The sequence below is a fragment of the Lichenostomus cassidix genome, chromosome 12 (genome assembly GCF_008360975.1).
Source record: "Lichenostomus cassidix isolate B80296 chromosome 12, HeHo_3.0, whole genome shotgun sequence".
Classification (NCBI taxonomy): Eukaryota; Metazoa; Chordata; class Aves; order Passeriformes; family Meliphagidae; genus Lichenostomus; species Lichenostomus cassidix.
In genome coordinates this window covers 19,158,813-19,175,474 of record NC_139493.1, presented here as the reverse complement: position 1 = coordinate 19,175,474, position 16,662 = coordinate 19,158,813, and the positions used below count along the sequence as shown (strand labels likewise).

General features: G+C 43.9%; 1 protein-coding gene across 2 annotated transcripts in view; it reads left to right on the top strand.

The window, feature by feature from the left end:
• The first annotated feature begins 2,193 nt into the window (after positions 1-2,193).
• Positions 2,194-16,662, top strand: part of NUP210 (nucleoporin 210) — a 62,606-nt gene continuing 48,137 nt past the window's right edge. Inside the window, exons 1-4 of one of the 2 annotated variants that reach the window (XM_085073098.1) lie at positions 2,194-2,422; positions 11,659-11,795; positions 12,593-12,724; positions 15,519-15,615. In XM_085073098.1, coding sequence (XP_084929224.1) covers positions 2,271-2,422; positions 11,659-11,795; positions 12,593-12,724; positions 15,519-15,615 — 518 coding nt within the window. In that variant the 5' untranslated portion in view covers positions 2,194-2,270. Of the gene's footprint in view, positions 2,423-9,501; positions 9,652-11,658; positions 11,796-12,592; positions 12,725-15,518; positions 15,616-16,662 lie in introns of those variants that run through there. The other variant, XM_085073099.1, reaches the window with a different exon arrangement.

Sequence of the window (16,662 nt, the reverse complement as noted above, 5' to 3'; positions counted from 1 at the left end):
AGTACTTCTAACAGCACACATCCTTCTAGGCTCAACTCCCACTGGCTTAAATTGCAGCTGCAAAGTTCAGCTCTTCTCTGAATCAGACCCCCCAATTTCAGGATGTGCAATCAGAAAATGAGTAACACACAGACAGAAGCTGCAGAGAGAAGTGAACTGTCCAGCAGCACACATTCCTCTGGGATAGAAAGTGGGACAGGATTGCTGAGGTACTGATAAATAAGACACTAGCTGAATAAATAGTGCAAAATGTGCTCCTAGGTAAAGAAAAAGTCCTGTATAAGTTTACTTGCTTAGAATAGATGAGAACTGGTTAACTTCTGTAATATCACCTAAATTAGATCTGGATGAATTCTTAGGAGGTATCCATGGACAGTAGCTGCTCTTCTGGCCAGGATTTAACTGCCTTTATTCCAAGATGCCAGTCCCTTCCTGAAATCCATTCTCCTGATGCATATATGTACCATCCCTCTGTGGTAGGTAAGGACAGGCAGAGCCTCCACACAATAACTTCATTCACTAAATAATGTCTATATTAATTCCAGGTGTGTGCAGTTTGCCAGGAATGGTATAAAGATCCTACCATTAAAACATCTGTTGACATGATACATATGAACAAGAACAAATTAATATTGCCCTACCAGCCTGACTTTGGACTTTAAAAGTGTAATGGTCTTTTGAGAATAGTTGCAGGTGTATTCAAAGTTTCTAAAAAACAAATTGTTAAATCCATAGAAATGTCATCCTACAAAATCATGTTTATCTCTACATAAATCAACAGTTTTAAATCTTCAGCAAATACATCTCTAACAAACTGAACTGTAAAGTACATCTGTACTGCATAGTACCATCCACTACAAAGTCCAATCAACTACCAGAAGGTGAAATACACATTTTGCAACAAGATTTCAAAATAGAAGGTTAAAAATGGAGAGTTGTGATTCACAAAATTCCATTCCAGGCTCTGAACACAGTTAAACTACCATGGATCTACCAGTGATGGTTAAAACTTCCCTACTTTTTAAACTTCTTCCTAATTTTCCTACTTTTCTTGTTCCACCACACTTTTGAGCAATACACAGGAAAAGGTCAAGCCTACATCAGTCAAGAAGTGTGGCTCCTTAATGTGCTCTTTGGAGGAGTTCCAAGTGCCTCAGACCAAGGTTGCTTCTGCAGAGTTCATGTACCACCAAAATTCTCATCTCAACATCTTCACCTTTTTATGAACTTTGGTCTGACTACTAATTTTTTTTTCTCTAGGACACAAAGAGGACAGGAAAATAAGCCTTACTTGATATGGAAAATTGTTGTTTTTATAACCAAGAATCAAGGGCCACAAAGATGATCAGAGGGCTGGGGCACCTCTCATACAACAAAAGGCTGGGACAATTGGGATTGTTCAGCCTGGAGAAGAGAAGCTTTGGGGTGACCTAATTCTGGCCTTCCAGTACCTCAAGGGGCTAACAAAAAGGATGGAGAGAGACTATCTACAAGGGCCTGGGGTGACAGGACAAGGAGGGATAGCTTCATCTGAAAGAGAGGTGTTTGAGATTAGATATAAAGAAGAAATTCTTCTCGGTGAGGGTGGTAAGGGCCTGGCACAGGGTGCCCATAGCAGCTGTGGCTGTGCCATCCCTGGCAGTGTCCAAGGCCAAGCTGGGCAGGGCTTGGAGCAACTGGGCACAGAGGAAGGTGTCCCTGCCCATGGCAGGGGGTGGGAGCTGGGTGATTTAAGGCCCCTTCCAACCCAAGCCACTGGGAGATGCTATGGTACCAAATGAACTGTTGCTTAGCTTAGTTGTTAGCACCAGTGTACCCAGGGAACATGAGTCCAGGTGGGCCCAGGTGGCCCGGAAGGCCAATGGCACCTGGCTTGTTCCAGCACTGGGGTGACAGCAGGACCAGGGCAGTGACCGTCCCTGTGCTGGGCTCTGGTGAAGCCACACTTCGAATCCTGTGTTCAGTTATGGTCCCCTCACAACAAGACAGACATTGAGGTGCTGGAGTCTGTCCCGGGAAAGGTCCGGAGCACAAGTCTTGTGACATGCTGGGGTTACGGCCCGGGGAAAAGGAGGTTTTTCTGAAAACCGCCACCTCGCTGTAGGCGCCAGCGGCGTTCCCCTGCGGGAGGGCGGTGCGGCCCCGGGGGGCGGGGGGCGGGGGGAGGCGCTGCCCCGCCGTGCCGTGCCGCCCTGCCCCGCCGTGCCCGCCGCCCTGGGCGCGCAGCTCCCGCCGCACTTTCGCGCCCCGCAGTCCCGCCCGCGCGCAGCATGGCTCCCCCCGCTCCCCGGGCGCTGCCTCTCCTCCTCCTCCTGCACCTCGCCGCCTCCTCCAAGCTCAACACCCCCAAGGTGCTGCTCCCCTTCACCCGCGGCACCCGCGTCAACTTCACGCTCGAGGCCAGCGAGGGTTGCTACCGATGGTGAGTGCAGGTGCCGCCGCCCTTTGTCCGCTGCTCCCCCCCCGCCGGCACCTGCGGCGGCTCCTCGGCCCGCGGCGGGGCCTGAGGGCTCCAGAGGCAGCCGGGCCCTCCCTCGCCGCTTGCACCTCGCTGCGGGTGGGTTTGGGAGGCCCAGCAGTGCGGGAGCAGACATGGAGATAATCCCTGAGGGGAAAGGTTGTTATTTTGTGCAGTGGGGGTTAAACCCGCTGGAGAGGGGCAGTGTCTGCAGGCCGGGCCCTGAAGGGAAGGTCCCTGCTTGTGAAGGCAGCTTCCCGCCATGGCTCCGTGCCCGACATGTGCCTGGCACTCCGTGTGCACCCACCCACACACCCCACTCGTGGCCACCTGCTTCTCCCACTACCCTGTCTACTCCCACCTGCTTCTCTCTGAACCCCACACACACATCCCCCCTGCTTTTCCACCGACCGTGCCCACTGTGCCTGCACACACACCTCCTGTGCCCACCCTGCTGCCCCACACACAGCCACAGCCCCACATAGGTGGGGACAGCACCCAGAACTCGTGCTTGTGCTGCTGGTGGGGAAATGCCCCTTCTCTTGCTGTAGTCAGTAACGAAGGTCCTGACAGCTTTGAGCTCACAGTATGGACATAAAGGAGTCCTCGGTAGGTCGGGAGCCCCTCACTGATGCTGTAAGTGTAGGTAACAGCACCCTTAGTACATCACCTGGGCACAGTGAAGTGGAGTTTTACGAGTGAAAGCTTTCCCGGTTTTGTCAGTGTTGGGCACGTGGGATGTGCTCCAGGCACTTCTGGCCGGGAGCCCCTTCCTGCCTCGCACAGGGGGAGCACCGGGTAGTGCTGAGCACGGGGGGGAAGGCAAACCCCACAGCGTGTGCAAATTTAGAAAGCTCACGGTAGTCTTCATGTTAAACAAATGTTGCCAACTCCTTGTGCTTTCGGAAGCACTCCAGAATGGTAACTTAATCAGTAATAAGCAGGAGGTACCCACCTGAAAAAAGCGGCAGTCGAGATATGTTTAGGATGATAGTTCCGTGTGTGCCAGATGGATGTGTGTAGCAGTTTTCGGTTGTTGCTGTGTGTCTGGCAGTTACTGAAATACATCTTACAGGGCTATATTTTCATTCCCTGTCAGTTTATTTGCTTGGTGGTTGTACGTTTCTCATCTCTGAGCTGGGTACAAACCCTTCATCTGTGACAATTTACATATTTGAGGGTGCTTATGCAGAAGAGCAGTAACTAATTCTATCCAAAAGTTGACTAAACAAAGGTTACTAGATAAGCTGCTTGTGGTCATGTAATTCAATTTTTAATGGACCATTTTAGTGAAAATCTCAAAAGTGTGGGTTTTTTCTCTTTCCTTACTCTAACCTTAGAAGGCTACTGAGTCTTTCAAAGGATTTGGTTTGTGGGGTAAAGTACATTGTATAAGCTAAAACCCAAAACTCAGCACTAGTAAAATCTGGAAGTGTAGACTCTGTCCTGTTCTGCCAGTGTGCTGTTCAGTGATGCTGGGCTGGCTGCAGCCATTTGTGCATGTGCCAGGTGCTATCCAGCTGGCAGAGGTATGGAGATCTTTGCTAATCTCACTGAAATCTGCAGATGAAAAGATGTGAGATTGCACTCTAGAGAAATGCCAGATTTGATCCATATTCATATCTCTAATGGAGGTGATTTTTGTGCACTTCAGAGCATGTTCTTTTGGTGCCGTTTGCCAGCAATGACTCATCTCCCTCATGCAGACAGGCTTCAACATCCTTTTTCATCCTCTCCCTCTGCCCTTCAGAGATGAAGTTTGGTTCAGAATTAAGGAAACTATACCTAATTCACCTTCTGTGTGTGGTGATTTTCTGTGGCAGGATTGTTAACGGGTATTTATTCACTTCTGCTTTGCAAGGCTTGGCAGGATGTGGGTGTAAAACTCACTGTGTGCTTAGCAAGCCCTCGGGAGGAAGCAGGAGCTGTGTGTACTGAGCAGAAGCAGCAGTTGCATCTGAGGCTCTCTCTTTCTACATCCCCGCAGGCCTTGAACTGTGGGGCATTAGAAAAAAGGGTACCTGGAGGAGCAGCTCCACAGCCACTTGCTGACATGTCCTCTACATTCCCATTAGAGATGTCTGAAGGAGCTACTATTGGAGAGGGGCTGTTGAAGGGAACAAATTAGGAAGTACCAAATGCAGTGACTTGAGAAGGAGTGACTCTTACATTTGCAAAATGATGGATGTGTGTGCATGCATGAAAGCAGGGATTTGAATGAAAGGGGTCAGATTCAGGCCCTCTTTGTCTGGAGAGGGGACTGAGGGTGTGCAATATGGGAGATGGTGAGGTTAGAGGTAGCCTATGAGAGCTCTTCTGGTTGTGCAGCAGCATCTGATACCAAATGACACCTTTTGAAGGCCTGTATTACTCATCTCAAACATTCAGAATTCATACAGAAGTGTCCAATTTCCTGAAAAATCAGTCTAGGATGTTGTGACCTTACTTCTTCCAGTTTCCCTTTGAGCCTTCAAGTTTACCTCTGAAATTGGGAGATTTTCAAAGTGATTGTAGTGGTGTCTGAGAATTCCAGTGATTCAGAGGGAAAAGGTCAAGTTCTGTTGTCATCCCATCAGATTGGGAGCAGTGATAAAATTATAAGCATTGCTCTAAAGTATTTTCTGATTTTCAAGATGCTTGTGCCTTCTGGAGTTTGGGTTGCCTTTATGTTAAAATTATTTTTTGGGAAAAGCTTTGTTTTCAAAGCATACGGTGTTTTCATCTGTAAATACTGTACAGTATCTTCAGGGATAAAACACAGTCTGTGCAGATATATTTAGCATTTGTATTACATTTGTATTTATCTCTTAATTACCTTAATCCAGAAATTACACCTGAAAGAATGAAAGCATTCAAGAAGCAGAATTCTCTCCTTGGAACCTGCCTTACCATAATAACATTTTGAGGGGGAGGAAGGGAACACACACACAAAAGACCCATTTTCCCCTGAGGTACACAGTATGGCTGGGTATTTACAGCAGAAATTATCTGCAGTGTACAAATATGTTTACATACTTTATTTCATACAGTGTAGAATAGAGATACACGGTAAGAGCTGGTGGAAATTAAGAGGAGTTTATTGCCACCTTAAATAGAAGTTTGTGTGTGCTACTGAAGCCCTCGCTGAGGAGGTTGTATCAAGGTAATTTCCATGGGAGAGGAGCTGGTGGTAGAGGGAGAGATCCAGTGGCTGAGTGGTGTTGGAGCTATGGGATGCACAGGTACTTCCAGAGAGCCCAAATCCACTGTGCAGTGCTGCTGTCGTTGTATTTGGCTGCCAAAGCTCATTTTCTAGCTCCTTATCTTGTCATGCTTTCGTTGTAATTTGATCTTACTGCTCCACGGGATATATGTGGTGGCTTATGTGTTTTTAAAAACATGTATCTGTAGTGTCATTCATTGAGATCTGTTGCTTTGTTTTAAGACCAACAGTCTCACCTCTAGTAGTATGGGAGTTGGGTTGTTTCCTGTTTCACCATAGGTCTGAAAAGTCCTGTCTGACTCTCACTGAAAGTATCTCTTTCGTGTGAGATACTGTTTACTTCCATATGATGAAATGACATCTTAAATAATGTTTGTTATTCCCTTCTTTGGTTCTCACCTGCTCTGCATTTCCCTCTTGTAAGGCATTGCAGTCAGCAGCAGGATGCCCTCCCTCTCCCTGACCTAGCGTGGCTGTGTTTTCCCAGCAGGCCTTCAAGCTTTTCAAGTGTCAGGACGAGCTTAGAATTGGTTGAGATATCCTTGCTGGTAAAATGAGAGGGGCTGTGCTGCTGTGGCTCAGGTGTGTGTTACCTGAGTGTGTTGGCTCAGAACCAGAGCAGGAGGTGTGAGTCTGCAGCAGAAATGTGCTGCTGGAGCCCAGGAAGCACAAAATATAATGCTGTCTCTTAGCTGATGTGTCAACATCAGTGCAGGTCTACTGTTGAAAAAACTTTCCCTCTATCTGAGCATCACTTACCTGGAAAGGCAGACAGAAGTAATAGTGACTTGTTGATTTTGGGCAGCTTCCCATTGCTGCCTGTTCCCATGAAATAAATGTTTTAAGACTTTTGCACTTTTTGAGTGCAGATCTTACCTTAGTAATTGAAGCCTTATGGGTTGTCTACATGTGAGAGGTTTTAAGGGGGGTTAATTTCAAATAATGCAAAATACGACATTTGTGTTTGACAGTAAACTGCAATTTTCTAGTTTTATTTTCTTATCTGCAATCAGGCTAAACTAATTTTAGAATAACTTGTGTAGACCAACTGTTATTTATTGCATTTTCTTAGTTGGAAGTTGCCTATCACTGGTGTGCATGCTGTTTTCCTTCATACATGCAGAAATGGGGTGAAAAGAAGCACTTGGGGTAAAATGATTCTGGGCACTGGTTGCTTTGACAAAATGTCCAAGTTACAGTTGGGCATCTATGCTGAATTTTGGGAACAATCAGCACTGGCTTAACTCTGCTTCCTTTGAAGTTAAATGAGCAAGCCAGATGATCACCAGTGTAAAATCCTTGGGAGCAAAGCCCCCATCCTTGTCTCACTCTGTGGTGTGTCATGTTTCCATTTGCTTTTAAAGCAGAGCTGGATGGAGGAATTTCTTTCTTGCTTTTTGTTTTTCCAATACAGTAAGAAACATCCTAAGAGAAGACTGAGTGAAGAACAGAGACATAATCTGCCACTGGGTTGTTAAAAATCCTTAAGTGTTGAGGGAATCTCTGCCAGGCTCCCTCTCTGCATTTTCTTTGGAATGGGTTCAGTTCCCATATCCTTGATTCTCTGGGAATCTATTTTTTATCATACCACAGTTACCCAAATGCCCTTTTGGCTCTCTTGTGTCTGTTCATTTTTGTTTTAGTCCCAAGAGTGACTGTATTAGGTCCCTGGTGTATTGGTCTGTCCAGTATTCCCAAACTCTTGTAACTTTTACTACCCAGTTTCTCTCTGACTACGTATCTGCTCAAATACCTGATAAAATTCTAAAGAATCAGATCGACTGACAGTCATGGTGAAGCTCCATAAAGGTGGATTTTTGCTGACTCAGTCAGCTGAGTTTAGTTTGAAGAGCTGGCAGAGCAGTATAAAACACTGGAGCAGTAAGAATCAACAGAGAATGCCTAGGGTGAGAAACAGTAATCGGTGCCTGATATTTGAACCAGCTGATAAATTAGGTATAATCTTGTGAGGTATTGACATGTGGTATTACAGAACAGTTGATTAAAGAATGCAGGCCTGGGTTTGGGTAATCTGTAGATACAATCTTGGCACATGGCTCAGTGTCTGGGGCCGTGGAGGGGGGATGGAAATCACGACTGAAACAGAAATCAGCAAAAGAACTGGCAGCCTCTTGGCAAGTGCCATTCCTTCCTCAGCAAGTAGGATTTTATTCTGAGGGAAAAAAGCTTTGGGGACTTCTGTGAGCTTTTTTCCTCTCACTCCTCACTTGTCTTTCTAGTGCTTCCTCCCTGCCTTGCTGTTTCTTATAGGCGCTGGCATGAGAACCAGAGCTAGTGCCAGAAATGCTTCCCATTGCTGGCTTCTCAGGATCTAATTTTGCCCTCTGACAAGCCTGGCTCTCAATGTCACACTCTGACACGCTGCTGAAGAGCTGCTGTAATTGGCAGAGGATATAAATTGCAGTTTTTGTCATTTAAAGCTGAAGTTTCTTTTCTTGCCCATCTAGGACCCAGCAATGATCCCAGAGTTGTGCCTCAGTAATTCCCAGCCTGGTTGATTAATGCCTTTGCCTCTCTGTGCTTGCTCCTGAGCCCAGGTAGCTCTAAACAGGATGTGCTCTTGATATTGCTGAATGACAGAGGGGTCGTCAAATATGTGATTTGTTCTGCTGTAAGAAGCACTAGTCATGCAGATTGTTTTTAAGTATAGGAAACCAAGCCTCAGAAAGCCCACTTGAATAAAATTTGTATTAAAAAGAGACATTCAGCTGATCCTCTACCTCTTAAACTACTACTAGAAACCAAATAGTGTCTAATCTCAGGTTCTCTACTGCAGTGACAACTAAGAGTTAAGTGGCTTTCAGCTGTAAAAGCTTGAAAGTTCCTTTAAAATTGTGGAGTGTATGTAAGTTTACAGTTAAAATTTAATTTTTGTTGATCTTTGTTCTTCCCGTCTTCTAGTCTGAAAAGTATCCTGTAATTAGATTCAGTTTTACAACATTGCTATTAGTGCAAACTGCAGTGGTTTTGTATTACATTTCATAGCCAGATATTAAAAGAACAAATACAAACCACAGTGAAACCCCTGTTGTGTTGTAAACACAATCAATTCCAGACTGCAAGAATGCAAAACCCTCAAATTAATAACAAAAAAAAATCTAATGGCAGAGAATATTAAGCAGTGTAAAGACCTAAATAAAAGTCTATTTCATAACTATAATACTTACTTTAAAATACCTGTATACAGACTAAGTCAAATCGACATGGTCAGCTTCAAAAGCCAACCAGCCAAGTATGGGAAAAGCCTTACTGGTTGTGAATGCTAATGTTGTTTAAAGAAACTTGCTAAGTGTTGGAAAACTGTTTCATGGTTGCCTGAGAACAGCAGAACAACAGGAAAATAACTAATTACTCACTTTTAATCTCTGTAGAGTGAGGTTAAGTGTGCTACTAATACAGAAAATATTAGTACAGAAAGTATTAATACAGAAAATATTCTTTTAGAAACAGTATAAACCGGCCTATAAAAAATATGCACATATTTGTGTACACTGTTTAGGTATATAGAATAGATAAACAATTTTCAGGTTTAAGCATCTAATTGGTGTTTAAATTGCCCTTCGCATACTGCTGTGGGCTGTTTTTTCCTTGATCAGATAAAACACTTTGAAATTCTGGGTCAGCAGTTGGTACTGTTGTTTCAAAATCCTCTAAAACTACTCCTTATGTAAGCAAAATACTGTTGGGAGCTTAAGGTTAGAAACGGGTTTGCAGTTTTATTGCAGTGGCTACAAGCAGAGGTCCATGCTCACCTGGGCTGCAGCTGTTAACTCTCAGATAACTGAATGTGGTGTGATGTGTTATTTTTTGAATAGATACCATTTTAGTTAAGGAGAAATTTAGTTTTTCACCGGTGTGGATTTGTTGGTTGTGGAAGTAAGAGGGATTCAGGCATGTGTGACACTGCTGTTTGTTTGGAGCTTCCATCCCACTCCTTGCTGGGTTCGTGGATTTTTCCCATACATCACAGGTAGGTATTTTGTACATCGTCCAGAGAAAAGGTCTAAACCAATCCAGCTTCCCCATCTTTACTAGGAGGGGATCCAGTGCCCGGTGTAGATTGCATTTACCATATAGTGCAGTGTTTTCATCAGAGCCTGCTCTAATCATCCGGAGAAGCAATTCCCGAGCAGCTTTGTCCCCCGCCAGTGCTTGCTGTCATTGTTTTAATCCTTCAAAGGGCCCTTGTGAGCGAGCTGTGACCCCGGCTCCCCGAGCACACAGCGGCGGCTATTTCGGGCGCTGATTCCCGAGCGGCTCCCGGTGCTGGCTCTGAGCAGCAGGCCGGGCTGCCCCTGCCTCTCACCGTGCCCAGCTGCGGGCTGTGTGAGCCCGGCTGGGGAGGAGCAGCAGGGAGCCACCCACTCCTCCAGCACGGCCCGGCCACAGGGCTGACGGTCCGCAGCGGTTAGCAGGGGCCGCTGGAATATTTCACCGGCTCTGCATTTAGTCATCGGATGTATATTGCTGCTATCTCAAATTTAATTTCAAGAGGTTTGGTTTTATAATAATAACTCTTCCAACTTTTTGGTTTTGTTGTTTTATCTTGACGTTTTTGGCACAGGGGAAGGGGGAGCTGGGCTCCACTCTGTAATGCCCTGGCCCAGTCCATGGGTTTAGGGGGAAGGCTCTTGGATTCACTCTGGGCACTGAGCAGGAGAAGCAACAAAATTCTCAGGGGGGTCGATTTAAACTTTTACTTGCAAACTTCAGAACATTAAGGTAGAATAAGGTACTTGGCAAACTTTAAAACAACACCCAAAGTAAGGCACTTAACAAACTTTAATTTATCCAGACACCACAAGGCACTTAACAAGGCACTGACTGGAATTTTTTAGTGTGGCTTACAACGTATTTCGAGAACAAAAACTTAAGAAAGAGAAAGGTATGTAGTCACCCCCGCTGCGATGCAGCGTGGTCTCAGCTCCGTGTCAGCCCCGGGCAGCAGGCGGCCCCTGACCACACGTGTCGCTGTCTTTTTCCCTGCTCGTCTGTGCTTTACTGTGTCCCGGGCTCACGCCTGTTGCACGGCGCCGTTTCGGGGCTCCCAGCCCGCCATGGGTCACTCGGATATTTCGGGTCACCCCCACCGTGCCAGTGTGGAGCAGAGGCTGAGCAAGGCTCAGGGGGTTGGGGGGTGGAGCAGTGACTGTCCCACCTACACAGAGCTCTCCCTGTTCCCGTCCCGCCCCCCCATCCCACCTCCCCATCCCACCTGGCTGTTCTGAGCCAGTCAGTCGTTCCGGCAGTGTCGTGCCCACATCCCTGGTGAGCTTCCCACCAGCCCATATCTGGAGAACGTGTGTGCAGAGAAGCCATGCGAGTCAGAGCAGGAAGTAACAGACTCATAAATTTTAGGTCAAAATTCCATATAGGCTTACATTGCACCAAACTTGATAATACAACATTGCATATTTTACACAGTGTTACATGCTTCAGCTAACCAGATTAAATAGTTTTTGTCCTTAAATTTCTTGGTTAAAAAATGTCTCTTCGTGTTGTTCAGAGATGCTGGCACAGCAAGTGTACCTAATTGTGATGGTCTGCCATCAGGGAAAGGTTCCAGTTTTTTCAAAATTGTGTATCAAACTTGTTTTGAAAATGCAATTACAAGTGGTGAATGGAACTTTAGGTAAAAGTGTTTCACCTTTATTTCAGTATTCTGTATGTGTTTTCACTTGTTCCACACCTCAGAGCTAATCAACAGTCAGGCCAAAGGCTTTGCAGGTCTGCTGGGTACAGGACTAGAGTGACTGAATTACCTTCAGCAGTGACCTTGCCATGGTGAGAATACTGTGGTTGTCTGGCCTGGGCTTTCCCCTTCCTCAGTCCACACTCATCTTGGCTGGAGTCCTCGAGGAGCTGCTGCCATCCAGCTCTTCCCAGCTCCTGACCACACTGTGTGTCCCGAGTGAGTTGTTTGGGTGTGTTTTAAGGCAGAGCTTTGACTGTGTGCTGACACAACCCAACCCCGCAGGTCATCCACGCGGCCGGAGGTGGCGAGCATCGAGCCGCTGGGGCAGGACGGCTGCCGCTGCTCGCAGAGGGCTCTGGTCCAGGCGCGCTCCTCGCAGCCCACGCGCCTCACCACCATCATCTCTGCGGAGGATACGTGTAAGTTTGGGCTTGGCTGAGCAAACCTCTGCTTCTGATGGGCATCCTGGTGTCCCCTGGAAACAAAGCAGAGATGTAGGAGTGCACAGACAATTTCCGTTGCTATGCACAGTCATTTTAGACTTTCCGTGGGCGTGGGTTTTAACTTCTGTTTACCTCAGATAAGTGTTAATGATTTTAATCATACATCCAGGAAAAAAGGTAATTCTTAAAAAAAACCCAACCCAAAAGTCCACAAATAGAGGGCGTGACTGAAATATAAAAAAGTATTTACTAAAAAATTACTAATGCAAATTCAGATGTTTTGCATTTGAGAAAGCTGGAAGTTGCCTTTGTGTTTGTCATACAATATACCTGGTTAGGTTTTATAGTGCCAGAGAGGCAAAACCAGATGGTCAATTAAATACCTTGCAGTTACTAACAGAAGGAGTTTATGGGGGTTTATTGTCTGTGGGTAAAAGTCATACATTTCTCTGGGACATGAACCAGGTCAGAGAGTGGCACTGTAGCAACTCTGCATAAGCACTCAGAGACAACGCCTGTAACTGTCAGTGTAGATGGAAATGAGAGTTTCTACAGATGTGTTCTGAAGTTCAGTGAGGAAGGGAACGGTATTTCTTGCTTTCTGAGGCACCATTTGACCCGGAGTTTCTTCATCGAGGTCATGACCAAGTTTCAGTTCCTTCAGTGTCTTCTGTCACTGGCTAAATTTGAGGTGCATCATGGTTGCTGCTTTTGATGAGCACATCGAGTGTTGTGATTTCTTGTGTTGTGCTCTATTCTGATGTCTTTTCAAGTGACTGGACAAGTGCTCCGCTGTGATGCCATCGTTGATTTAATTCATGGCATTCAAGTTGTGTCCACAACGAGGGAGCTCTATCTAGAGGATTCACCACTGGAGCTCAAAATTCATGCTTTGGATTCAGAAGGTAAGAGATTTGTTCATAAGAGCTTAAATCTATATTGAAAGTTCTAACTGTCTGATATATGCACTGGTTTTATTTGTGACACCAAGAAACCAAGTGGAGAATTTTAAAGGCGTTCTCTGGATTATACATTGTGAAGTTGTCTGTTTTTTGTTTTTTTTCTTTTCTTTTGAGCTGAGGTAATCTAAAGAATTTTGGAAAAGGACATTTTTTTGTGAGATCAGTCAGGTATCACCAACAGCAAGTTCAGAGGCGATGTTGGAGATCAATCACCTATCTGTTAATTGCTAGACAAACATTCACTTTTGAGTGGCACCATTTAGGCTCTTAAGAGTCAGTGCCTTTGGACTGAATGCATCATTAATTAATAGGAGCAGAAAACTTCAGCTTTTTGTACTGTCTGTAGCATCAGAAAAAGAACCATGATCTCGTAAGTATTCCATGCTTTTGACAGCCAAGTTTTGTGCACACATAACACACCAAGAAAGAAATTTTTAAGACAACTACTGAAAGGAAATAATGTGTCAAGCAGCTATAAAAGGTTAATTGTTTAGGGTACTCACTAAGCCCATCCTACCTGTGTTTGTAAACCATGAATGCCAGGTGAAGTATGGTGATATGTTAATAATGAAAAGTAAATTTGTTTTTGTACTATGTGTGATGCTGGATTCTTGGCTTGGTGTTTGTGCAGACTCAAGGGTGCTGCTTGGGCAGTTTGCCTTGGAAGCCACCCAGGCCAGAGTGAACAGGAGCAGTGCTTCAAAACTCACAAAGAGAGTTTCATTGGTGTGAATTAAATCAGGTGCTGGTTAGAGGCTCTAATTTTCCTAATCTAGGTTTAGGGGCCCATGAGACATTCAAGAACTTTGAAAATCTGTTCCTTTTGACCCAAATAGCCATGGGATCCATCCTTGGGAGACTTTTGGACACATTGGACTCTCCGTGGACTTTCTTGGCACACTTTTAATAGCAGTGGCAAGTTTATTGAAGGACATCATTGTTCAGGAAAAATGAGAAACTTGAATGAGGCACTTTTGAATGCCTTTTTTGATATTTGGAAGGTGAAAAAATCAATGTAATTATCCAGCTCAGTGAATATTGGCAGAAAATGTGCTTAGATTTGCTGCAAAGTTGCACCAAGAACAGGTGTCAAGGCTGTGCTGCAGCCTGTGTGAGAGGGAGAGTGGGTGCTGTGGATGAGCCTTGTGTGTCTGTGGTGCAGGGACACAGCTTGTCCCCTGCTTTGTAAAGGTATTAATTGGGCCCTAGGGGTGTACCAAGGAGCATTTGTTTAGGGCTCATGACAATTACTGCATCTTGTGTTGCACATTATTGCAACCGGAATGGGTCAGACCATTCATTAATATTGATGATTCTACTCCTGTGTGTTTTGATACATCTTCAAGAATAGTTGCTTTCCTTATTTTTTATGTATATGTACACACATATATTCCAATTATTTTTTCTTAAGCTGTATTTTTTTATCAGTTACATTACCACAGATTCATTTTGTACATGTTTTTAATAATCCACTCCAAACACAAACTTGATCCTCAAATGCTACTTCTCAAAGATTACTAATGCAAGAGATAAACATGATCATGGAGCACTTTGGCCAAATTATGTACAGAATGTAGAAGGGGAGAAAAACCATATTGTTTTCTTTTATCTGCTGAACTTTTGCTCAGGTTATTTTATTATGACTTAACTAGACGTGAGTTAAATGAAAGATTTAAAAATGTGCATTTGCATTTCTTTGGCTAAGAGTCTAAAGGTAAAACATTCATCATTAAAGAAAGACTGCAAAGCATGTTAAATCATTGGGTCTCAATTTTAATTACTATGCCTTGTATGTTTGGAGTTTTGTGTGTGTATTCCTATCTGGGATTTGGAACTACCTGCAGCAAGCTGTATAGCGATGGGAGAAATAACATAGCCTGTGCATTATGTTGACTTGCTTAAAATATTTTTGTGGCTTAAAAATGTCATCACCTTTAAGCATAAGAATTCAATAATAGTTTTGCATTGATTCTTTATTAATACAGGTTTAAATGTCCAAGCAAGTAACACAAGTTAAAATATACCTTAAGATACTGGGATTTCTGTTTCATATTTGTTTGTGCCAGTGGACACTGAAATTCAGAGCAAGACTCATCTTAAAGATTGAAAGATCCTTCAGATTAGCAGCTCATTACACCTTAATGAAATTGTGGCAAATCTTTGTTTTCAGCCGGTTTATTCCTTTCTGTTCCTTTTTAAAATTTACACTTTTTCCTGTTCTGGTGTTTCAGAGTTTATAGAAATTAAGTGCTCAGTCTGAGTCATTTGAGTAAAGATTTACCACTGTTATGGACAAATCATGGTTGCACTCAAACCCAAAATGATGTGTATGTAAAGTGCAGTTCATTGTTGCTGTGAGCTCAAGTCATACAAATGGGATCTCAGATCTGCATTGTTTCAAAATGAAAGGCTGTTTGGCAGCATTTTTCATGTCTTGCTCATATCCAAGAAATAGTAAAGGTGTTTGTAATCAAAAAGGAAGGGAGATGGTGGGGGCTGACAAATGGAAGAGAGGTGGGGACAGCTGCTCCCATCTCATGGGCTCTGTGGAGAACACTGTGGAATGAAAAGAAGATAGAAAAGCAAGCTAGGTGGTGGTTTTTGACTAAATACCAATTGTTCTTCTTGTAGGGATAAGAAAGAGAAACTTCTTAGAGAAATAAGTGATGGTTTATGTTCCAGGAAGACACTATGCTTGTTCTCTGTTTTTGTTTTAAGCTGGTTATTTGATTTGCAGGAAACACTTTCAGCACCTTGGCAGGGTTGGTGTTTGACTGGACAGTAGTGAAGGACCCAGAGGCCGATGGCTTCTCAGACTCCCACAACGCGCTGCGGTAAAGTCATTTCATTGGGTCTCTAAAGTGTCATGTCTGTTCAGTTGGATTATTTCCCCACATCTAGGCAGCTCACTGAACTGATGCCTAAACTAATAATGCTTAAGGGTTAGTTGTTTCAGATTGGGTTTTTTTAAGTGTCTACCTACTCGACAGCCTGGGCACTTTCATCTCAATTTAATTTAATTGATAGTGTTAATGACCAGCTCTGGTAGTTCTAATGCAATAATTGGAAATAAATAGATGCAGTTGTTGATCTTGCAGAAACATCTCATGCAAAAGGAAGGTTTATCGATAAGATTGGTATCTCAGGATTTCAGCAGAGTTTTATTTTTAGCTTTTTTTGTAAGGAAAAAAAGAGTCCCATTTCAGAAAGAAGCTTTCTGAACTTGAAGAATGTCAGGTGTCAGTGGACACTTAGTTCTGGGGTAGAAATAGTTTTGAAGGTAACTAACCTTCAAATTGGCATGGGCCAAGTGCCTGCCTGTGAGCCAGATACAGCTTGCAGGGCTGGGTGAAATAATTGAATTAAAGATATTCAATATATTGTCTTTCAGACAGAGCAGTGAGTGTTTAAGCACTTGCTTAAAAATTAGGTTCTGGGTTCATAATCTGTATTGACTCACAGACTTAAGTTAACTGGAATTTAGAAGTGCTGTGTTTTGTGGAAAATTCTATCCAAAGATCTTGGAAGTGCTTTTCAACTCACCCATGATAGTGTTTTTCAAAAGCATTTCTGGATAATAAGGAAATATTTTCTTCATTAATGGAGGTGGGGTTCATGCCCAAAAGTCAGAAAGCTTGCTTGTGGCAGGGATAAAATTCAGACTCTTACGATTATTTCTTTTAAAGTTTATTTTCCTTCCTATATTTGACACCAGACCATCTTTGGCCTGTGTTTTGATGATATTGTTTTTTCAATTATTATTTATTAGGCATGTGCCTAATAAAAATGTAGTTTTACAGTGGTGACTTCATTGTTCTGACCCCCTGTGGCTTCAGACAGAAATTTGAGTTTCCACCCTTACCAAGCTAACCAGAATTGAA